At 49.8% G+C, this 22583-nt stretch overlaps 6 protein-coding genes across 6 annotated transcripts; 3 read left to right on the top strand and 3 right to left on the bottom strand.

The window, feature by feature from the left end:
* Positions 1-312: 312 nt before the first annotated feature.
* On the top strand, positions 313-861 carry FIBRA_01852 (uncharacterized protein; the record flags this gene model as incomplete). Its single annotated transcript, XM_012323721.1, has 4 exons — positions 313-423; positions 472-582; positions 639-726; positions 779-861. The coding sequence occupies 4 exons, from the start codon at positions 313-315 to the stop codon at positions 859-861; spliced, it is 393 nt and encodes a 130-aa protein (XP_012179111.1).
* A 943-nt stretch (positions 862-1804) lies between these two features.
* On the bottom strand, positions 1805-5239 carry FIBRA_01851 (uncharacterized protein; the record flags this gene model as incomplete). Its single annotated transcript, XM_012323720.1, has 26 exons — positions 1805-1931; positions 1993-2065; positions 2121-2408; positions 2488-2592; positions 2642-2787; positions 2845-2858; positions 2911-2940; positions 2998-3106; positions 3164-3172; positions 3236-3289; positions 3342-3466; positions 3525-3608; positions 3660-3698; positions 3755-3768; positions 3817-3843; positions 3893-4047; positions 4095-4275; positions 4325-4415; positions 4464-4560; positions 4617-4632; positions 4696-4757; positions 4820-4842; positions 4893-4913; positions 4968-5062; positions 5121-5150; positions 5200-5239. The coding sequence occupies 26 exons, from the start codon at positions 5237-5239 to the stop codon at positions 1805-1807; spliced, it is 2055 nt and encodes a 684-aa protein (XP_012179110.1).
* Positions 5240-7906: 2667 nt separating this feature from the next.
* On the bottom strand, positions 7907-10123 carry FIBRA_01850 (uncharacterized protein; the record flags this gene model as incomplete). The annotated part of the gene is made up of 13 exons (XM_012323719.1): positions 7907-7997; positions 8060-8203; positions 8256-8384; positions 8438-8519; positions 8569-8591; positions 8642-8808; positions 8857-8870; positions 8925-9045; positions 9094-9209; positions 9268-9416; positions 9463-9654; positions 9720-9852; positions 9904-10123. 13 exons carry the CDS (start codon positions 10121-10123, stop codon positions 7907-7909), a joined length of 1581 nt encoding a protein of 526 aa, XP_012179109.1.
* Positions 10124-15692: 5569 nt separating this feature from the next.
* FIBRA_01849 (uncharacterized protein) lies at positions 15693-16254 on the top strand (the record flags this gene model as incomplete). The annotated part of the gene is made up of 3 exons (XM_012323718.1): positions 15693-15956; positions 16010-16095; positions 16149-16254. 3 exons carry the CDS (start codon positions 15693-15695, stop codon positions 16252-16254), a joined length of 456 nt encoding a protein of 151 aa, XP_012179108.1.
* A 654-nt stretch (positions 16255-16908) lies between these two features.
* Positions 16909-17430, top strand: FIBRA_01848 (uncharacterized protein; the record flags this gene model as incomplete). The annotated part of the gene is made up of 2 exons (XM_012323717.1): positions 16909-17078; positions 17139-17430. 2 exons carry the CDS (start codon positions 16909-16911, stop codon positions 17428-17430), a joined length of 462 nt encoding a protein of 153 aa, XP_012179107.1.
* A 290-nt stretch (positions 17431-17720) lies between these two features.
* FIBRA_01847 (uncharacterized protein) lies at positions 17721-22422 on the bottom strand (the record flags this gene model as incomplete). The annotated part of the gene is made up of 29 exons (XM_012323716.1): positions 17721-17816; positions 17864-17937; positions 17993-18021; positions 18084-18115; positions 18155-18203; positions 18257-18515; positions 18577-18829; positions 18886-19214; positions 19269-19345; positions 19402-19450; positions 19510-19563; positions 19615-19700; positions 19753-19763; positions 19835-19939; positions 19989-20039; positions 20091-20106; positions 20167-20240; positions 20298-20375; positions 20435-20496; positions 20551-20612; positions 20670-20717; positions 20769-20852; positions 20903-21225; positions 21285-21388; positions 21443-21459; positions 21532-21579; positions 21636-21701; positions 21755-21841; positions 21896-22422. The coding sequence occupies 29 exons, from the start codon at positions 22420-22422 to the stop codon at positions 17721-17723; spliced, it is 3150 nt and encodes a 1049-aa protein (XP_012179106.1).
* Positions 22423-22583: the final 161 nt, after the last annotated feature.

Here is a 22583-nt window from a genome sequence, read left to right as displayed (position 1 = left end):
CTTGTCTCGCTCGGAGCAAAGCTTACATTGAACAAGGCTATTTTCACTCGTCGGACCCCCATGTTCGCCGATGTAAACACGGTCGGAAAGCATCCGCGAGGGATTTTATCGACTATTTTGCCGCCCGTGGTGATCGGGCTTAGGCTCATGGCGCCAAATTGAGGATATATATATGCGCAACACCCCACGCTTTGGTCATTGCGCATAAGCATCCCAAATCTTTCGGCTCTATCAGCCTCTCTAAACTTCACGCTCATTACCTAGTCGCTCCTTTGCTATCAGCAATTTTCTCGCTCCGTTTTCTCATTCACAATGTCTCGTGCCGTGTTCTTCACGTTCTTTACTCTGGCTTGCATTTTCATTTCCGCTGTACACGCGCTTCCTGTGCCAGCTCTGGACAAGCGCGATACCTATGAGGGCCGGGTAAAATTTTTATCACCAGTGTTAGCTCAGGCCACTCATACGACGTAGGGCACTTACTACCAAACTGGCCTGGGTGCTTGCGGATACACTGACAACAACAGTGACCCAATCGTAGCCGTCTCCCACCTAATTTACGGGGATGGGGGATATTGCAACCAGGTGCGTGGCATTCGCTTCTGTACCAGTCGCTCCAGCACTTATTAAGTTGCTTGTAGTGGGTGCAGATTACGAACACTGCTAACGGTGTGACGAAGTCTGCCCAAGTTCGTGATAAATGTCAGGGATGTGGCTCATCGGATCTCGGTAAGCTAATTTGGACTATGATGACTTGGCGGTACTGACTGCAATCCTGTAGACATGAGCCCTTCGCTGTTTCAATCCCTCGGAGCGAGCTTATCTCAGGGCGTCCTGCAGATTGACTGGGAATTTTCCTCCTAAAATTGCCGTCCAGTAATTTCAGTAATGAAATTCAAGGCTGTAGTGTGTCTGTCATTCTCACTTTCCTCTGATAAAGAGCCCGAGCAATGCTAGCGGTTTATGGTTTCTACCGTTGTGTTTCTGTAGTGTAATATCTGGTAATTAGTTTCGGTCTGTTGTTGGCCTCACATGTATAGTGTGGTATGTTAGTGTATTGGTTTTGTATCCCATTCTGATCATAATTATTCAACATTCTTGGGGGTTGACTTTATCGGTGCATCTTGTGCATATAGACCTTTATGTATCTTCCTCTGGTGCGAACAAAACGTGGAAGGGTTGACAAAGCTATGGCAAGCCGCACATCCAGATTGTGTGTATGTAATATGCATGCCTGAGCTCATCATTTTGAACTCTGTGGGCCTGATATAATTTAAGATTGTCAAGTAAATATGTATCCCCTTTGATCACAAGGTGAGATGGCCGAGCGGTCTAAGGCGCCAGACTAAGGTAGTTACCCTGGGTTTCGGACCCTGAAAAATCTGGTCCGAAAGGGCGTGGGTTCGAATCCCACTCTCATCATCTTTTCTTGCTCCAATAAAGTATTCTGTTGCTGTGAATTTCGTTCGGAAGAGAGGAAGTTGCAATTTTACGGTCCCATTTGCATCGAAGGTCGATTCGCGCGATCAATACACGAAGTATTCAGCGGGCGTCTATGTAGGTCCCATGTTCGAGTCCGTGACGTGCACTATTTTCCGACAATCGTGCTTAGGTGATCGCTTTGTTGAAGCAATGGCTATTACCGTTGCCATATATTCCATTTGACATCTGAGTGGTTCTAGTTCACCCGACAACGAGGCCATGCCAGGGAAGATACGTGATAGTGTCCTGTTACCATGTTCATCGTCATACTAAACTTGCACTACTTCCAATCACAGACCGGGATACCATACAATCAGTACCATCCTCAGGCTCTTATCCGCCTCTTTCCTCGAATCAAACTCCCCAGTCCACTCCCAATTCGAGCAATTTCTTCTTTTGACTCCCAGATTGGTAGGATGATGCAAAAGATTCCACTCATGGCGACCCATATGCTGGTACATGGGATGAGATGTCAGATGGGATCATGGCATGGGAGACACATCAATAACTCACATAGTACACGCGGTCCAGAAGGTATAAAACTGTCTGCTAAAGACGTAATGCGAGAAGAACATCGGGAGGGGAACTGAGTGGTGCAAGGACCATAAGCGATCGAGGCGATTCATAGGATGGGCACCTACCGATAATAGCCACAATTGCCGTTAGGGCGAGTGAATACCAGGCAGCCCTCCGGAAAACGCGCTTGAGCTCTGCTCTGCTGAACGTGTTCTTTCCCTGGAGAGGACCTTGTTCAGCGGATTGGACCTCGTCGATTATGTCCACCTTCTCCGAACCCTTCGTGTCAGGGTCTCTGGAAGGTTTCTGCTCAGCAGATACGTGATCCATAGATGCATTTGAATGCGACTCAAAATCTGCATCATCATAAATCGCGATCGCTCGGGTGCCAGAGAAGTCATAATGAGCCGGTTCTGTCGATAAAGCAGAGTGAATGTCAATAATTAGTCTCTTGTTCATATGCTTTGGAGACATTAGATACTCGCTACTCACTTGCCAGAGAAATCAATATTGTCAACACGGCTGAAAAGAGTAAACCGGTCAATCCACTACAGACGGCCGAGTAGGGCTCGGCAAGGTTGGGGATATTGATGGTCCCTGGTGTTCAGTTTCAGAGTCAAACACAAATGGTTCTCTTATGACATACCAAAGATCTTCCAACATCCTATCATCCATGCGAGCATACCGAGAATGGCTCCCGTGATGGCTCCGACTAGAACAGCGACCCTCGAAAGTTTAGACCATGTCACCGTGAGGGCGATAGGGAATACGGCTGGACTCAATACCACGCCTCTAGCAGTAACGAACGTTCATGATCTTATAATGAACCTATCATTCAACCGAACTTACTGTACATAGAAAAGCTGAAAGAACGTTAGTGAAAATGTTAAACACTAAGAAATTTGCGGGGCTCACCCATCCAAGATCGATGTTCACTGCATTGAGCTGACAACGTATATCATGATGTCACGAAAACTTATTTCACGAGCGCAAATGACGCACTATGGTTGCCCAAGTACCCGCCCAAACAGCCCAAACACATATCGCGTAATGCGAAACACGGACGAGTTCTGCACTAGTGGCGTTCGGTCGAAAGTATGTTCGGTAGACACTGAAACAAGACGAATGATAAGATGTCAAGCGGAACGTCGATGACAGAGAAACTTACTCATAAGCACTATCAAATTGAATACAATCATCAGAAACTGTACAATAGGGCCTGAGCCCGATTTCAACTTACAAGAGGCTTGAAACGCCGATAAGCTCCGAGCTGACTGCAGATGTTACGGCCATGCTGGACATACAAATTAAGTAAATATGATCTCGCAATACTGCAACAAACTCACAACACCACAAGCAGGATAGCAACGGCCCCTCCTTTTCCCATAACCACTGCCGCTGCCGCAGGAGCAACTAGCCCTGCACTCGTCTGAGATGCAGATAGAGGGTTTGGATATGTGGGAAAGGCCGGCTAGATATGAAAATATAGGTTTATCGTTACGTTCGCATTACCTGGGGATCACACTGACATTATTGAGGAGTGCACGAGCAGCCAAGCCAAGACATGAACCAAAGGCCCAGGGAACGGCAAACCAAGAAAGGCCACCGAGCATCTAGGAACAAACGTGACTATGTAAGAATAGTCGATTCAATCATGGGCTCACATATGCCTTCGTCGTAGACTCTGGCGCGCTAGCAATAGCCTGTAAGGTTCCGTCATTCCGACATTGAGAGAAAATCGTATGCAACAAAGTCCTACGCGTTGCCAATACCCTGCGAAGCGATCAGAGTCGGAACATATTTAAAGAGACGATGACATACCTTGATCACAGAAAACACCAGCGAAACCTGATGATAATTTAAGCATCATGCAGCGCATTCTGCGGACAGTGCCTACCTGACAAGATGGAAGCAGCACCAAACACCAAGCCTTGATTAGACTTCATCGTCAAGTAGCTTCCGTCTTGATTTCCTTCGACAGGCGTGTCTATAGCAGCTTGTACTAGAAGGTCGTACACAACCCCAATACTTCCAGTTGCAGGTGACGGGCCACTGCTTAACAGGTTAGCAGATATCGAGTTCGAAAGTAGTACGCTTACTAGACGTGCCCCACAAATAAGTATATCACGATGAACAGCACAATCGTATGCGCCCAGTCACACATGAAAGTTGCACGGAGGCCCCCAAATATAACATACACAGCGATCCCAATCGGCAAGAGAAAGCATGCGGCGATAGTGTTCATACCCGTGAGCGCATTGACAGTTGCGGCACCCCCGACTGATGATCAGGATTAGGCTGCATAAGATAGGCGGGGGAAGGCACATACGCAAGAGAGATCCACATACGACGAGCAGGCACAGGAAGGCATAGAAAGTGAACAGAAGATGTACCCCTGTACCGAAGCGCACTTTAGCAATCTAGACGAAATGTCAGACAAATTCGTTTATGTTAACGTGTTATTTTACCTCTAGAAAAGTGTGAGCCCCGTTGGCATTCATCTTAACCTTGGCGGCGACCATAGCGAAGAAAGCAAGTTGGATGGTACCACCGACACCATACCACCTGCATATATAAAATCGTTGAATTGGAGTAAATGTTGCAACGTGTCTGAATCATACCACGGGCCACTCACGCCTGTAGAAGCAGCAAATAAGGTCGGTACCATGTTTAATACCTCAAGTGCAGATCGGGGCTTACCGAATGTGTATGCCGTCGTGCTAGATTGCAGGAGTGTAGCACTCCAAGTCCACGCGCTTACACTGCATTGATGAGAGATCAGAAAACATATTCAGCTTCTGAGGGATGCCAACCGATCACCGACATGCCACAGCATACAAGTCCAGGCTGATAAAAGTGAATGAGGCATGTGGTCAACTCGTAACAGATATTCTCACCTTGATACTCCTTGATGCACTCTGACGGGCTAACTAGTTGACATCAAGTACATGATCGTGCTAGTGGGAGCTTACACTGAATTCTTCGGAGGACGACGGAGAATACTTGGAGAACTTGGATTGAAGCGTCGTCAAACAGAGCATCAAAGCCGCGAAGAAGAATCCGACGCCTGGTTCATAGGATCGGATGTTATCAGCTTTGAATGCATTCGCTTCTGAAGCGCATACCGACAACCACGCCATATCCAACGCTCACGTCTTGATTCGATTTAGGTTGCTTAATGTAAGAAACTAGTATCATACTCACTTAGGAGGGGTTTGAATTCGGATACACCTGTTTGAGACATCCTACAAAGCGACGCCGGATTTGCAGACTCGCAGACAATCAAGTCAGTTATATAGTCATTCAATGTGCCAAGATTCGGCAGACGATAAGAGCCTCCACCAGGATTCGGAGTCTAGAGTGCCAGGCGCTATGAAAGATGTCTGCCATGAGCGAAGCACAGATAAGGTTTGTTTGTCGTAGAAGTGTTCACGCGAGAACTGGTGCACATATGGTGACTTGAGCTAAATATTCATAGCAAAGTGCAGCCCACAGTTCAGCGTAAAAGTCTGCTGCGAACGTTAGTCCATGGTACTGCGTATCTAGCGGCGATTCTCACATCATTAGTTCAGCACAATGGCACACACAAGCAGATGGAGAGTTGAGTGGGGCGAGATAAGTACGTGCGAGAAAAATTTGGGTGCCGAAAAAGTGATATGACGAGGACTTCCGTCGGAACTAGTGTGACAAGTTAATCCGCATGTGCTGACAATTCGCTCGTATATCTCTGCACTCTGTGACCAATCCAGATTGTATTCATTGACCGAAGCCAGCCTTTGAGTCATGATTGTACCATTTCCATCATCCCTATGCGAATGGTGGGCGGATGTCATGTCAGTCAACGTTAACAACGTCAGATTATTGTGCAATTGCTGCCGCACCATGCACAAATCGGCCGCAAACGATTGGAGCAGAAATATCGAGTCTGACACGAGCCTGAAGCAGTGGTTCCGCATGGTTTCATCGATAGCTTTATCAAGACGCCAGTGAGTAGCGGGTTAAGTCCATGAGCGTTGGGGAGGATACATAAGCGCGTGTGCAGAGAGACGGGCGCGTAATTCAAGTTGTTGAGAGCCTGGCGTAATAGTCTAGTCTGATTCACCTTGACAGGACTTCAATTTCCCTTTTACTCTCCCTTAATCGGAATCCAGGTAATTGAACCTCCATGTCGCGGACTCTGATCAGTTCTTGCTGTTGGCCCTTGAACTGCGCCTTCTGGACCCAGAATTGACTGAGAAGACTCAGGCTGACGTTCGTGAACGTTTTGTTTCGGCCATCTAGCCCGGGCGTGGTATGTCTTATCAGGTACTGTAATATCATCCTGGGATTTTTACTGCTATATGAGGCAGCATACTGAAGTGTATGTAACAGAACTTCCATGCTCTCGCCCAACCATCGCCGTCTTCATCATGATGGCTGCTGCCTAGTTTAGCTCAAGGTTTCAGCGCTTTTACATTCCGCTCCAGACAAGATACAATTCTTTGAATGCCTCAAGGACGGGTTTCTTAAACCTCTGCCAAACTTCAACTACCGTGAGGACTTGACACGCTCACGGGCTATCAGCTGGAGTTTTCGCTTGACTTCCTATACATACTAGTGAACAATCCTGGCTATCCCTGTTCAATAATCTGTGTCATGCATTCAGCGAGCATTTTCTGGGACCTGTGATTCTTCCTTCCTCTTCGTTTTGAGTTTGCTCCAGCAAGGTATGCAATAAATGATATGCTCCCGAGGCTGTGCTCTCATCCGTGATAGTTTAGCTTGTTGGTGACAGTTTCCTTGCGCCTTCTCCATACGACTTTTGACACCATAATACATACTTCACGCAGCCGGACACCACGCTGTCGCCGCTGTCCTGTGCATGTGGTCCAGACATACCATGGACTGAAGTTCTCTTAGCCAATCTTCACATCAACTATCGTGAGGAAGAGAATAGAGGCGCAGAGTCTGACCGCGCTTATCATGCATATCCCTTGCGGAAGCATGCCGCCACGCTACACAGTTGCGGAATTTGGCAGTATATTGGTCTGTGCAGTGGGGTTTGGGAACACTCCCGCAGCGTGTTGACTAGCCGGGGCGAGTTAGCCCCCACTGCCCGAGGTCCCCGATATGCGTGTTCCATTGCATAGTATCTATGCCGTTTGCTTCGGTATATGTAACCCGTCACGGCCACGTGAAGAATGCTAGAGGGGATACGGTTCGTACCGATGAAATCCAACATATCTTTTATAATTATTCGCACGGATCAATGGTTAAGCCAAGGGACCGGAAATCAAAGAGTTGGGCGATTTCGTTTGTCCTCGTGTTGGATTGACAGGTCTGCTAGGATTCGAGGCCATCTTTGACGTACAACGTGGTGCAACAAACTTTTCAAACTTCTGTAGCACCCAGTGATTATTTACCCAAGACAAATCCGGGAGGGTATTCCAGATTTTAGCATCTAAGAAGCCATCTAGTAAGTAAGCAGGCTTCGCAGGACATGTGATCGAACATTACAACATGGTTCGGCGACCAGAATTTACGTTGACGTTGGCATGCGTTGTAAGCTTCGTTGTCTTCTTATCTCAATCACTTCCTTATTGACGCGCTTCGTCACTACCATACAGGAGCGGCGATTTGATCCACTCTCCGAGATACGGGCGCATGTAGCAAAAGTTGATAGTTGAGAGGCTATGTATGTATTTTTACGAGTCCCTGAACCTGAATTGATGTGCCGCACGACAATTGTCCCTTGATTTCACGGACTCTCACCATTTTTATATCCAAATTATAGTTTTTTGCTGGAGTCTCATGAGAAATTCGGTTACACGATTTGAATATCGGTCTGACCCGTTCGAATTACAAGGAATTGGTATACTGATACAGATACAACCTATACACACACTTGCCGGTACGTAAGCCCCGTCGAACCTCAAACTACAGCATTGGCATTCAACTCCGATACCATCTCTGCGATCTTATCGGACCGTGGAGCAACGTTACAAACGAATGGCTCCGGATGACTAATAGACTCGCATAAACAAGCAGCTTGAGGGATATGTCAATTTGATACACGAGAGCTCACCTGACAAACCCTGAAATGAATGCGGCCTGTGGCGTAACAGGGTCTCCACGGAAATCTGTTGTCTTGCTGATATCAAGGGTTGCTATCATATTCGCCACCACCAGCCATATGCTAGTGTCCGCAAATTGTTTTCCAGGACAAGCACTGAAGCGAAATCATGTAGTTGGCTCCGTACGCATCCATTGCTGACACTCACCGTCTGCCGAAACCAAATACCATATTACGTGGATCCCGTGTATCAGCAACATCATGGCTCATCTCCAGGAATCGCTCGGGGCGGAAGCTCTCTGGCGCAGGATAATGCTCGTGATCTTGTACCATAGCCCTGGAAGCGGAAATTCAGAAAGCCACCGACCACAGCAAAACAGGCGAACATACCAGATATTTGGAATGACCATAGAACCACCGGGTATATCATAGTCACGATAGCTGTCGTCTTGCATGACTTTGTGTGGAATACCTTCGTGCGAAGTCGGCATATGTGGCCGTGATAGCTTATCATAACTCACCAAGTGGTACTGGACAATTCCATCTGCGCAAAGGACAATGAGCTTACGGCACTGAGGAAAGACCTAGCCTTACCTGTATACTTCTCTAATCACACATTCCAGATATGGCAACGAAATTCTATCCTCAAAGACAGGGAGACGGTCGGATCCTACAACCCGGTCTACCTCCTCTTGAGCTTTTTTGTAAACATCTGGGTGCAATACCATCGCGAGGACAAAAGTAGACAAGACTGCAACGGTCTACAGGGCTCTTAATTCTTAGCCGTCTAAATCAAAAGGAGAAATTACCGTGTCTGTCGAAGCTATAGACTATCCAGTGAACATCCCGATGAACCAAGATAGAGTGCCAGACTCACCACCATACAGAACGCCCGCAGCGCCCTTTATGTCATCTTCATCTTCTTCTGTTGGAGACTTGCTGTTGATCATTTCCTCAAGTAATGATGCGGTGAAGCACGGGGATGCAGTACCGGACAACTGAACCAGTCAGTACGGTAGCATTGCCACCCAGCCGACTTAACATACCATAGCGTTTTTGACCATGTTGAACGGTGTGTCCAACATATTACGCACAAGTGCTCGGACTTCAAACGCCTTCCGCTTAAAACCTGCGCCGGGAAACCACAAAGGCCAAAGGGTCACTGTAGATTTATGGAGAGTCCATATATCGCTGTTGTAATAGACACAGAAAATGCTTACAGAACGGAAAGAAATCGACAAGCATGGAGCCTGGTCCTCCTGCTTCGACGGTTTCTTTTGCTGCGCTTTCAGCTATGTGGATATATTTGTCGTCGATGGATGTTACAGTATGCCCATAGGCAATCTTCATGATCATCGCGGCAGCAAACCTTGATCTCTCCGTCAGCGAAATCAATGGCATGAGACGAGTCTCACCTTCTAAGATGTAACCTAACATCGCCGGGGTTCTGGAGTAGTCCGGAAAGAAGAATATAAGTCTCCTTATATTGCAAGGGACGATAGCTCTTCAACGAGTCTTTGTTTTGGAAGGCGTCTGCGATCCATCTGCGGTGTTTGCGAAAGCGTTCGCCATATGTCATATGCGTAATGACATTATCCCAGCCCATTCTATGTGGATGTCAGCATTAGCAGAAGAAAAATGGATAAAGAGAGTTTTAGAATATAAAACTGACAATTCCGCGAGTAGGACAAATCGCGGGCGATAGGAATACTTGGAGCTCTTCTTGTCCAGAAGATCCTGCGCCACTTGAAAGGAATTGATTATTATGGTGGGTGTGCGGAACAGTTGAGCGAAGATCACATCGCCTCAAAGTCTGTGTTAGCTACAGAGCTGAACACTGCATACACACATCTCACCATATTTGGAACTCCAAGATGAGAAGAATTTGTGCTGGTTCTGCAAAGGCAGCTGGTGCACGTTCCCCAGAAGAGGGACAGCCTTCGGACCTGGCGGAAGTCGAAAGTCAGCCCTCCCCTTCCTCCATGGGCCAACGGACGACAGAGTATAAATCACTACGGCGACGACGACGACGACGACGACGTAGAGGAGTCGCGGGGTATACTCCAAGAGCTCCATGGTGCAGGCAGAGGGGAAATGGATGCTCGACTCATAGTCTGGTACTGCAGATCTTATAGGCCACCGAGAGGAATGAAATTGACGGCGGACCTGGCGCCGGGCTATCGCGTACTACGAACGTGAGCAGTATCGCATGGTAGCACCAGCTGGACAGCGAGCGTCTTGCCTTGCGCCTAATTTGAGCTTAGATTGGGATCGGAATCAACCAAACGTGGGTTATCCAGATGCCTGTCATCCGTAAAAATGAAATATGGAGCCCAGATGGGCTAGTCGGCCCGATACGGGTTATTGTGTATGGCCGAAGTACTGTACTTCTATGGCTTCGCGGCACTCAGTGGTGGCCATCTTAATTCCGAGAACCTCCCGCACGCATATGAGCGGGGCACAAACGATTGGCCATGCTACAGTATTCATAAGCGGTCTTTGAGAAGCTTCCGCTTCTCTATGTTGAGTCCTGCGCGGCCGGGGTCAGTGAAGGGAACATGGGCACGGTGTGAGAACATCCATACGCCGTTACATGGATCACAATTGAGTCGTTTCGGATATGCTTCTGGCAAGGCCGATCCCGATGAATTTCAGCAGCGATAACTAGATGATCATTTATCATTCAGTCACTTAGGACTCACGACAGCGGGGGGCCATACAGCACTCACAAGCCCACTGGCGCTGGAAGAGCTACATCTGCCGAGGTCCCTCGGCTACAATTGTAATTCATCTCATTTCAAGAATATTCACAGCCGGAGCTCGGAGGGCAACTCACCTGGCCTTAGCGTATCACTGACGAGCGGCGGCGCTGCGAGTTGGACTGCGAAACAAGCTGGCGCCAAGTGACGGACCGCCGTCACACGTTATAATTTAAATGTCACACTCTGTTTGGACACCAATGTGCGTGTACGCGACGCCCACGGTACGGCTCTCGCGAGAAGATGAATCACGCCGTAGACTCAAAGCGGTTACAGTTTTGGTCGCCGTAAATTTTCTCAGATCTGTCTAATATTTGATTTCCTAATAGTGCATGAGCAGAGGTGTGACTTTCGTGCGCCACCGTGACACTTGATCAAATCGAACAGTCAACCCAGACCCGAAGCTCGATGGAGATGCATTCCACAACTTATACTCTCTTGGGACTAGAACTACTCGGTATGTCATCTGTTTCAATAAGAGCCGTACACTCGCTGACAATCAAACAGGGAAATTCGCAATCATAGGACGACCTTTCACAATTTGTTGCCAGCCGCGCCACGTCAATCTTTTCTGCCTTCGCCTCAGGCTTCTGTGTGGGATGAAGGCGAATAAGGGACCTGTCGTGAGACGTGTTCCCTGAAGTCGTCTTCCAACTTTCATCTTCAGAGTCAGCACTCAATGAAATTTGTGACTGAAATGTATCCGATAGTCTCGCAAGCGAGAGCGTGTGTCAATCGCAAGAATAGTCGGAGGGCGAAAATCGGGTTTGATGTCCGTTCGGAAAGAGTAGGCTATCCGTATCAGATTTTTGTTGGGTATTCATCGCTCGAGCTAACCAGGAATCCATCACTTGTCGGAGCGACTGGCTGGGATTCAAGTGCAATTCTCTCAACGAGATGTTCGTCCGCGCGCATTCAGCTTATATCCCATAGCTCCTCTTCACGTGGGAGACAGACACCCCCTGATAGACCTATGATGATGTCATGGTTCTGCACGTTGAGCACATAACTACACCTAACATGCGATATTGGCAAAATACCAGGAAGATGTGGAGGCTATTGCAGGACAAACGATTTTCCTTTTCTGCAGGAAGCTCGCGTCTACGGAAGGTTTGAATTGCAACATTGGCTTCGATTTCGTGCGCTCGTCCCCCTGGCGCTCCGATGACTGCTCGGATGCCAATGGTATGTGGTTTGTGCCTCTGCTGGCACAGTGAGGTGCAACTTGAACCGTGACAGTTCCTCTAACCCCCCCTCCCCGACAGATGGACCAATCGCACAATGTACAGAACATCTGTTAGACACACGCTCATTCTGTCCTTTTCTACGCCCATTGATAAGCGCGGCGCCGGTGTCGGGTCTTATAGGTTGCATCCCAACCCTAGAGGTTGCCGAGATGCCATTACCACGCTAATTTTGATTCCTTTGTCACATCCTTTCAGATGATCCATCCGCTTCCGAGAAAACTTTCATCGGCTTGTTCCTCGAGCCAAATTCTCATTCTGTCTATCGCCGATACTGCCGGTGCATTACCACATTTTCAAACTCCACTCACTAGTAGATGACAAGACTTCCTTACACAGGTATGTGTCCTGGAGCTCTATTCCTGTAATCACTCCTCCATTCAGCACAAAATGATATTGCGAATATATTTTACTTGCTATACGCGACGGGGTCTCCTACGTAAAGTCCAATTCGGAAGCAGCTGCCACTGTTTCGGAATACGCGATGGCCATCTTCGCACAAGGGAGGACACTTACGATCCTGCCACAATTGGGGTACTTCCTTTCACTATTTGTAGGTTCCAGCTGCCATTGTTTTACAAACAGATGTTCATCCCACAAGACTTGCAAATGAACTTGAAGACTGCAAGGTATGACTAGCGCTCCACCTGATTTTCACTGACAATGTCCACCATAAGTTCTGACGAATAGCCGAGAGTATATGGGCCTGGATCGGCGATGTCAATTGCCCAAGAATAATTGAGTCCGGATTTTGAGCAGCTGATCGCATGCTTCGCTGACAATGTTATCGACGAGACGCATCTAGTTCATATCTAGATTATCATCTGGACATCGGGCCATAACTATGTGCACGTTGATTGGATGGTCGAGACCAACAGTTCCATGTGCATGCGCCCTATTTACGTACGCCAGAACTATTCTGTAGCTGTCATAATCCCGTGGCTGCGTCCTCATGTATTCCGGCCGACTGTTCGCTAGGTTTGTCAGTGGGAGTGGCATGTGTGTCCCAGCCGGACACTGTATGATTGGAGTGCAGTTGGTCCAGCCCGGCGGGCTCCAGCACCGGTTCCAAGTATCGCAGACATGACAGTGCGATGTGATCAATACCTGCCAGAAGGCCAAGCACCCACGTTTCGCGCGCCTGCGATATCCCCGTGTGTTGAGGAGTGAAAGTCCGTCAAAATCCGTGGGCATGCGTATGAGATTTCCTAACGTGGTATGCCTCGTTGCACTCCTTTCAGCCTGCCCTCTCGAGTCTAGGAAGTTAGGCTGAGGAGGTGCAACATTAACCAAGACCGCGCGGACTGAGTCAAGTCCCGCGAGAGACGGACCGGCCATGGTGACCCTGACCGAATTCCCGAAGTTTTCTTTCAATAGCATTACTCCACTGCACCGTATTTATACCTGTCACCGGGCTACAGACTATTGTGAGTACTATGATTCTGTGGATTCCAATACAACTTTGGAATCCGAAGCTCAAAACATGTTGCACTGGCAAGGCTATCACGGGTGCGTCCACGTTCATACGACAGATCAACGGGACACCCATTCATGATATGAGATACAGAGTTGTTGCCGCGATGCCGGTCTAGGGAGCTCTCGCCGCTCCAGGATGCGGCTTCGGAATGACATAACCCTTGAACACGCTTCACGAGTGCGCAGGGCCATATCCCGGTTTGAACACAATTGAGGCGATCTAATAAACGCAACATTGGTGTGAATTCGTGAGTGGCCAACCCATCAGAGTCACCCTCTATGCCACGCTTACGACATGTTTCCCTGGGCGCGAATCGCCGCCACACGTCTATCACTTGGGCTAGACACCAACGCACAGCACAGTCTGCATGGGCGATATCTCGGCCGTCATTGATGTGATACTGTGTGTATGTGCAGGTCACCACGTGTCACATACACATGCATCTCAAAGTTCTTGATCAAGCGGATGCTCACAACGAGGACATGGTGAGGCGATCGGAATCATCAAATGTTCCCTGACGGTCTACCTAGCCCATATATGCAAGATCAGGTCTCTCAAGTCATAAAGGTAGCCAGACATTGGCTGCTTCGTATTTCAAAATCTGTGTCCTGTATGTATCGACGACGTAAGGATTATCTTCTTGCGACTCAGGGTTGCGGTTGTGGACAAAACGCAGTTGGCAGATAAGCGGCTTCGACGGAGCTATCGAAAGGCGCAGCGGCTTCTTCAACGATGTTGCGTGCTTTCTTGTCGTTGGAGTGGCGACCTGTTCGACCATAAAATCAGCCGAGGTCATCATTGCAATCCCATTTCTGCAGTCGTCTTCCTTTGTGTGTCCTTCAATCAGAAACACGTACATCCCGAAGGAATCTTTACATCGCCATCAGCAACATTGAAGATGTGCGAACACGAATAGTAAGTTCCAGAAGTCGCTCGGTCGGCTCTCGAGCTGATAGTGCTTCGGCTTTCCTCCTCTGTAGCATAGGCGACTACTATCGTGGCTGCCAGGTTAGTATCCCCTAAACACGCCACCGATCTCCCTGCCTATGTTGAGTAAATCGCATCAGCATTTCCACGGACGATACTATAGCGGAGAAAAAATCGACTGCAATTCCTCCGACTGTAAGACAAGTAGTGCACACAAGCACGGAAAGGGCGCTAGTTGTGGCTGTCGGACTGTGTGTTTCCTTTTTCGTTAGCAGATCAATAAGCTGATAGTTTGCACCAATTACGCACGCGGACGTAGGTGGTAACAGACCGGCAGAAAGTTCAGAACATGTTCTATACGCACCATCCAGATTGCCAATAGTTGTCGACCTTGCGGCATTGACCTTACACCCCTCGCCCTTTCGCCAGTTCCTCGTGACCAATATAACTTATAGGTGGGGATTGTACATCTGTTTGAGCGCATCATTCTAGAACACATGCTTTCCAAAGACCCCTTTCATGCTGCACTGTTTGTAGAAGATGTCATACCTGTATCTAGCCCACGCACCATTACGGATCCTAGGATCCACTGTATTTTATGTAAAGGTAAAGTCTAGAACTTCAGATATGATCATGAGGCACACCGATTGGAGGGCCTTGCTCGGGACTCGTCCGATGCACAACAGCTGATAAACGGGCTGCGTCCCGGCACCTGCGCATCAGGTCATCGAAGGAGGCTGCGGAGCAACGTAACACGCCGTAACCCAGTGACCAAGCTAGCGAGCCGCTCAGCCCCTTGATGGCGCCCGATGGGGGTCCGAAATGGCAAGCCCGCTGTGATTGCGGCCCGCCTTCGATGCCTTTTGCAGCAGGGAAGCACGACATGACACTACTGCCACTCATGAAAATGATGACAGGGATCTGAAAATTCACAACTGGGAAGACTCATCATGTCAGGACTGTCCCACCAGCAAGTACACCCGAACTTTGTTCGCATGGCTATCAGCGAGCAGCGTTACAAGGTGGAGGAGCTAACAGCCATTTGTTGCACCTGACGTCGAGTGCCATATTTTGTATCCACTGCGCGCTGTTCATCTGCATTCTAACACAGACATGCGGGTAGAGCAATGATGGCCCAGCGTCCTTGTCGTGCATATAACTGCGAAAGCACCAGCGATGAGAGACAGCACAACACGACTTTCGTCCACACACCACACACGCACTTACACTTTATCGCAATGGGCCCAGGACCTAAGATCAATCCCTCCACTCCGATCTCTTGGACAGAGGCGAGCATAGAGGCCATTTACAAAGCCACCACAGAGGCCAGCTTCAGTGACGCTTTTGACGCGTTCTTCGCCGAGCAGGTAGAAATCACCGTCAATGGCAGCCATGTCCGCCGCAGCGATTACAAGGCAGAGATATGGCAGAGGAAAGCAGACCAGCTTAGCGCGGGGGTCACCTTCAAGGATGTGGTGCAAGTTAATGCAGACGACAACAAGGTGGGTGCCGTCTTCATCCCCGATCGACAGCAATCCCAACTGAAGAGCTACAGGTTGTACAAGTAGGCGCGTTCTACAACGCGACGATCACCGACCATCTGGTCCACACCAACACAGTCACTTCCTCGTCGAACTTTACGTAGGTGGCCTTGGCATAATCATCCATGAATGGCAGTGCTGACTGGATTTCAGCGTCGAACAGGGCGAACTTGTGGTCTTCTCTGGCGAATCAGAGAGATCGCGAAGGGTAGTTGCCCTCAATGAAACACAGTTGTACGTCCTTGGGCGTGAGGGCTGAGGATCGAGGAGGCAGAGAATATGTGTATTGTAATCACAGGAGGATGGTGATCCACGAATGATTTGAATCGATCCATTCTTGATAGTCAGCGCACTGAGGTGGGAGCAGAATGAACCTGAAGCTTGTTTCCGCGACAATTGTTACACATTGTTACATGTCTTTCTTCAGTTACGTGCCACCCCTTGATTTAAGCAATGCCTCGGATTTGACCATACAGCATTTCAATGGTGCAACCGCGATCTGGTATAAAGACGAAAATGTTTGTTTGGTGGTCCACGCACGATGCTGGTTGCGAGCTGTACATACCAGCTGGCCCTGATCACCTGGGATATGCTGCCGATCACGATCGCGTCTAGCATGATGCCAAGATGAATCTCGTACGGAAGAATCTGAAAACTGTCTGCAGTACTACCGCCAGAGGCCCGAGAGTTATGTGAAGGTGAATGTGTCCATGGGCAAAGGCAAGTGAGTCCAGACTTGGGGTCGAAGCGCGGGCCGCCCCGTGACCGATGCTTAGAATGGTGTTCCCCGAGATGCATAATATTGATTAACATCACTTACATTATCATGAGACGCCTGCACGGCGGCAATGCGCAGCTCGCCCTCCCGGGATCCTCGAGCCGTACTTCGGTTTGCCTGTTGCTCTCCACCACCATGCTTGTGCCCGCCGGCTTCGTCCTCGCTCTGGCCACCGCGCTCGTGGGCGCAGTCCCACAGGCGAGGACCGTCACCTCGAGCGGGTTCACCATCACCCTGTCCCTCGTGCCGTCCATGCCCATCACCGAGCAGCCTCTCTCCAGCTCCCCCAGCGGCATCCCCACGCAGTGAGTCAAGCCACCTTCCCAGCGCCGCAGCGCGCCCGTCGCACTAACCTCCGATAGCAGCACCAACTCGAGCCCCACCTCGGGCACGACCACCGCCACAACTGTGACGCTTCCCGGGTCTGCCGCACCCACAACAACACTCACCTCCGCCTTGTCCGGTACCGTACCGCCGGGCACAGCGTCCAGCTCCACCACCAGCATACCCAGCTCCACCTCCCCGTCTACCACCAGCACGTCCGCATCTGCCACAACGAGCAGCTCAAGCGGCGTCGCACCTACTTTTCACGTTGGCGGGCAGTGGCCGATGCTGCTCGGCGCAGGCGCAGGCGGCGCTCTCGCATTCCTGGTTTGACCCTCTCCCTTCAGCTCCTTGCGGCTCGCCGGCGTGCGGACATAAGAGCAAGAAATGTACTATATTGGTGTTGTATGGATGTATACCGGCTCTAAGAGAATTATGCATAGCGATAGTGATAGCGGACAAGTCGAGAGGACGATACTGTACCAGGTACATACAAATAATTCACAAGTTAGGTATACTGGATATGGCTTGGTGGAGGTAGATGTGGTGCGTGATATCCAAACAGCGCATTACTTAATTAGTCTCGGGCGAGTCGGGAGGTGGGACTACCACCTTGGTCAGATTCAGTCTGGGTGGGATTCTGTATCGGTGATCCTGGCTTGGTTGGGGTCTCGATTCTGACCATGACCTCCCTGGGTCAGCTTGTTCATCCCGAAGAGCTGCATCATGTCAGTCGCGGTGCGCTACGCGTGGAGAAGACACTCACGTCTCGCAATTCTCGCACACTGAGCTTGTGGAGCTTAATGCCAGTGCCTTCACCCAAGGCAGCTTCCGCAAGGCCTGTTCACGTAAATTAGTGTCCCGGTACCATTGCGCTCGCAGTAGCAGCACTCACCGACTTTCGTCTCCTGCAGACGCAGCATTCTAGTAGAGAAAGGGCAATGTCAGCTCCACATCCACCACGCGAATTAAATGCGAGCGCATACCGCTCTTCGATCGTGTTGCGCACGACCAGACGCTTCACAAAGACTTCTTATTCTTGCCCGAGCCGGTGTACTCGGTCGTACGCCTGGGACTCTGCAGCAAAGTTCCACGCAAGATCCATACTGCATCGCACAAGATCAGCGAATGCGGGCTTAGAGCAGACGAGAGGGCTCACTTGATCACACGGTTGGCGGACACAAGGTTCAACCCCACTCCACCGCACTTGGTGCTACACGTCCGCATCTGCTCAGCACGCAGCGTGAAGGCACAGGTGCAGAGGACATGCCTGATGAGAATGATCCTGATCCCGCCCGCTTTCCTAAACTGTGCGAGTACGAGCTCGCGCGCCTCCCGGTTCATCTTCCCGTCGAACCGCAGACTACGGATCCCGTACCGTGCAAACAGGGTCTCCAGCAGATCGAGCATCGTGGTCCCTGTGGCGCGCACGATCAGCATCACGACGGGTATGGGAGGACACACGGGCGCAGCACGCACACTGAGAGAACACGATCGTCTTATCGCCCGTCGCGTCCCACTCCTGTAGCTGCTGCACGAGCGCGAGCATCTTCGTGCTCGGCTCCAAGTTGTTGTCGCCCCGCCGCCACGTCTGGATCAGCTGGTCGGACATCTCGCGTGGCTGCTCCGAGTCGTCCTGGTTCTGTAACAGTGCCTTCTCTCTCCCCTTGCCCTTCTGCAGACCCTTGCGCTTCGCCCGTATCTCGTCCATGGTGAGATCAACGTCCATGTCCTGGGCGCACACGCATGGTCAGCGACGAACGATGTAAATAAAAGAAGCCAACGAACGTCGTCGACATCGCTACCCACCGGCGACGATGCCTTACTCTTACCCTTGCGTTTCGAAGACGGCGAACCTGACAACAACTGCGACACATCTGGCAAGTCCTCGTCCTCGCTCGAACTGAGGTCGATCATCTCCTCGATTTCCTTCTGGCTAGGGCTGACTTTCTGAGGGTGAACGCGACCGGCCCTAAGTGCATTTGATGGAGTAATCCGACGACGTCCGTTTGCAATTTTGCGTACAGCGCTACGGACGTCGTCAGGGGAAGGTTCAAATGCTGACGCACAGAAGACGTTGGAAGGACGGAGATCCATCATCTTCTTGCATGTGGGGCCTTGTCGGATGTATATGAATCAAAGTACGGGTAACTTAGGGGCGAGAAACGCACATGGTCGTAAGCCTTTGGCAGCAGCAGTTTCAAACTCCTTCTCAATCCGAATATTAGTTTGCTCGTCAGCGTTGCCGCTAATACATCATCTTGAGCATTATGAAATTGTGTGAAGCACAAAAGATTTCCTCACAATTCACCATTGTGCTCAATAGGCGAAGCTGAGAGCACTTCCAAGCAATCTAAACAGCAGAAAGTTTGTCAATCCTTAGAAGTCTGTTTCGATATCGTCAGCACGCACCGAAGCATATCTCGTGCCCGCATCCAAGAAGCCGTCCGCTATTGTTCATGAATACTAAAAAAGTCATTTACAAGAAATTCACGAAGCGGTCTTCGTCAGGCTCACAGTCGCCGCACACGGGGCATGTCGGCTCCGGGTTGTCCGACTCGTCGTCAAAATCGAGTTCCGACGCCTTGGCACGCTCCATAAACCTGCAGGCGCTTTAATTTCTCGCGTTAGGAGTTTGACCAAGATCTCACTAACCTCTGCTTGACCTATTGGCAGATAGGAACGAACACCATGACATAAATGGGTCGTATGCCTGCATGACAACAGCAACACGCACCCCGGTAACCCACTTTGGCCCCAAAAGCCTGGTGGCGCGCGCCACCTCCTTGTCAGCCTCACTCCCCACAAGCATCGTAGGATCCTCGAAGCCTTCGGCAAGACTCTACACCAATTGTTAGATACATTTTACCACCAAAACCTCGCAGACATACCAGGATTAAATTCGGATGACAGCAGAGTTGGCGCAATCGGAGGATCAGTACCTGTAACATGAGTTAGGTCTACCATGCAAACGTCTCTGCACGGACACATACGAGCACCGCTGTATGGCTGGCCATGTCACCCCACATGTTAGATTACCACATGACGACACGCAACAGTCACACATACTTCTTGACAATCGTGTTGTTCTTGATGTACCGATTCAGCTGAATACGTGCACGCTTCTCGAAGTTGTCATAGAGCTTGTTATCAAAGATGAGATCTGCGCGCTTACAGCCATAGTGAACTTGAAATCATACCTCTCTCTCCTCGTCAGAGAAGTCCAATGTCACCAACTCGACATTCTTTTCAGGAAGCTGCAAGAGTGGTTCACCCTCCTACGGTCCAGAAAGTGATGTATTAGCTAGGGATACCTACCTTCAAACCACACACGCACAAGCTCAGCGTCCTTGGTACGCCTCATCATGATGGGCTTGAGTATTTCTTGTGCGCGCAAACCTATAGATTAAATTAGGGGTCAGAAATATCAGGAGTGAAAATGAAAATGTGCACCCGCAAGTGGCGCATCGTCTAGCTGCACTCGCGCAATGTGAGCGTTGAAGCTATCCCAGTCGCTGATGAATATAATATATCGGTCAACGTGAATCATCATGCACAGACACATCACGCACTTCCAAGGGCGGAAATGTCCAAAGCGCAAGAAACCGTAGATATCAGCTCTAGAAAAGATGCGATTAGCCAGCATACACGCGAACAATCGTGATGCATACAAAGTGTTTGTAATGGGCGTGCCCGTAAGACACCATCGGTACTTCGAGCGTAGCATGGCAACCGCCACGCTCGAGCGCGTTGCCCTAGTACACGTCAATTAGTACTAGTTTGAATAGGAGCCGATCCCGCTCACCTGTTCCGAATGAACTGCGCCTCATCGAGGACGACTCTGTACCACTTGTGGCGAGCTAGAACACCACTTTTTGCGAAGATCGTCGGATCACTGAATGACCGCGGGACATATCCAGCTGCACGGACGCACCTTTGGTCAAGTAACATCTGCAACTCTTTCAAGTCGTCCACATCATCCATAGGAAAATCCTGGTTGAGGGTCTGATACGTCGTGATGACGACGTCTATGTCACTCAGATCCTTAGCACTCTTGAGCTTGTCCCGCCCGTGGTGAATGTGTACATTAAACATTCCGTTTGTCTTATTCTCAATTTCCTCCTTCCACTGTTCCATGACACATCGAACTGAGTATGAGCTCAAAGGGCATAAGTACACAGACATACTTGGAGTAACAGAGCAGCAGGTACCACGATAAGGGTAGTACGGCAACTATCAGCCCCGTCAGGTAAGTTCATGGCCATTGTGGCAATCATTTGGACGGTCTTTCCTGTAGATATATGCGTGAGCAACATATGGAAAACACGGCTTCCGCAGAACATACCAAGACCCATCTCATCTCTGCATGCCAAATCCGCAGGTGACCGTGAATCAGGACCTAGACTCAGCTACAGCCGGAGGGTAAATACGCACGCAAGAATGCCGCCCTTGTGGGGGCTATTTCGTTCTTGGTTAACCATCCTGCACAATCAAGGCGATGAACTACACATATTATTAGGAGTAAAACATACACACACCAACTGACTCCAATAATTTGATGTGGTAACAGACGGACCTCCATCCCAGGCAGGAGATCTCTTTTACTGAGGGGTTGTCAGAATGCCGGGAGATAAAGCAGGAGATGAGCCCGTCTTACCTGCGAAGGCCAAGATGTTCCATTGATCCTCGTATGGTGACGCCGTGTGACGCATTGTTTATAGCGTCGGATACGAATTCGGCGATTCTGAATCCCAACATCAGCCATCTTACATACATGGGTCAGTATATGCGGACGAACATGGCGTTTTGGTCTGTGCCGCCACGGTCAATCGCGCGCACGTTGCTTTCTGTGTCATAGCGCAGAGAAAAAGTGCCAGTGGCGGACGGTACCTGACCCAATTGAGACTTCGAACCGCCTGCGCGGGGTTGAGAACTGGGGACTTGCGACATCAGTCGCACGTCTGCTAGATTGACGCAATCACGACGTGGGCCAGTTATATGAACTTCGCTAAGCAACCTATGCATCTCTATTAAATTTGCAGCACTCCACGCACCGGAAGATTGCCTGCTTCTGAGCTCGGCAAGATTATCCCTCAGCCTTCTCCTCTTACGACTCTCATCACTTCCAGAAGCACCATCCAACTCCAATTCTCTCTTCGAAATGACTGCCGGAAATTGTTGCCGCGCGAAATCGATCAGAGACTGACCCGGGGCTGCAGGCCGAACAGGCGGAGTGCTTAGGAGAGTTGGGTTGTCGAGTGCAGCGAGGACTCGAGAAGCTCGGGGGGCGGGAGGCGGATTGGGTGTCTGCGGTATGTTCGACATTGCTGGATGAGATGGGCGTTCTGAAACAAGGACAGGAAAGACAAATTGGATTTGGCCAGTGGGCCGACTTGGACGCGCCTGTGGCGCAGTAGCGCGGAAAAAGACTTTAATCAAACACGTGAGACGTGTCGCGTCACGCTTTAAAGCTTACAGCTTGAAGT

This window comes from Fibroporia radiculosa, assembly GCF_000313525.1.
Source record: "Fibroporia radiculosa TFFH 294 genomic supercontigs, scaffold927, whole genome shotgun sequence".
NCBI classification, from domain to species: Eukaryota; Fungi; Basidiomycota; class Agaricomycetes; order Polyporales; family Fibroporiaceae; genus Fibroporia; species Fibroporia radiculosa.
The sequence above is the reverse complement of the archived record's forward strand: the minus strand, read 5'-3'. Positions and strand labels throughout refer to the sequence as shown.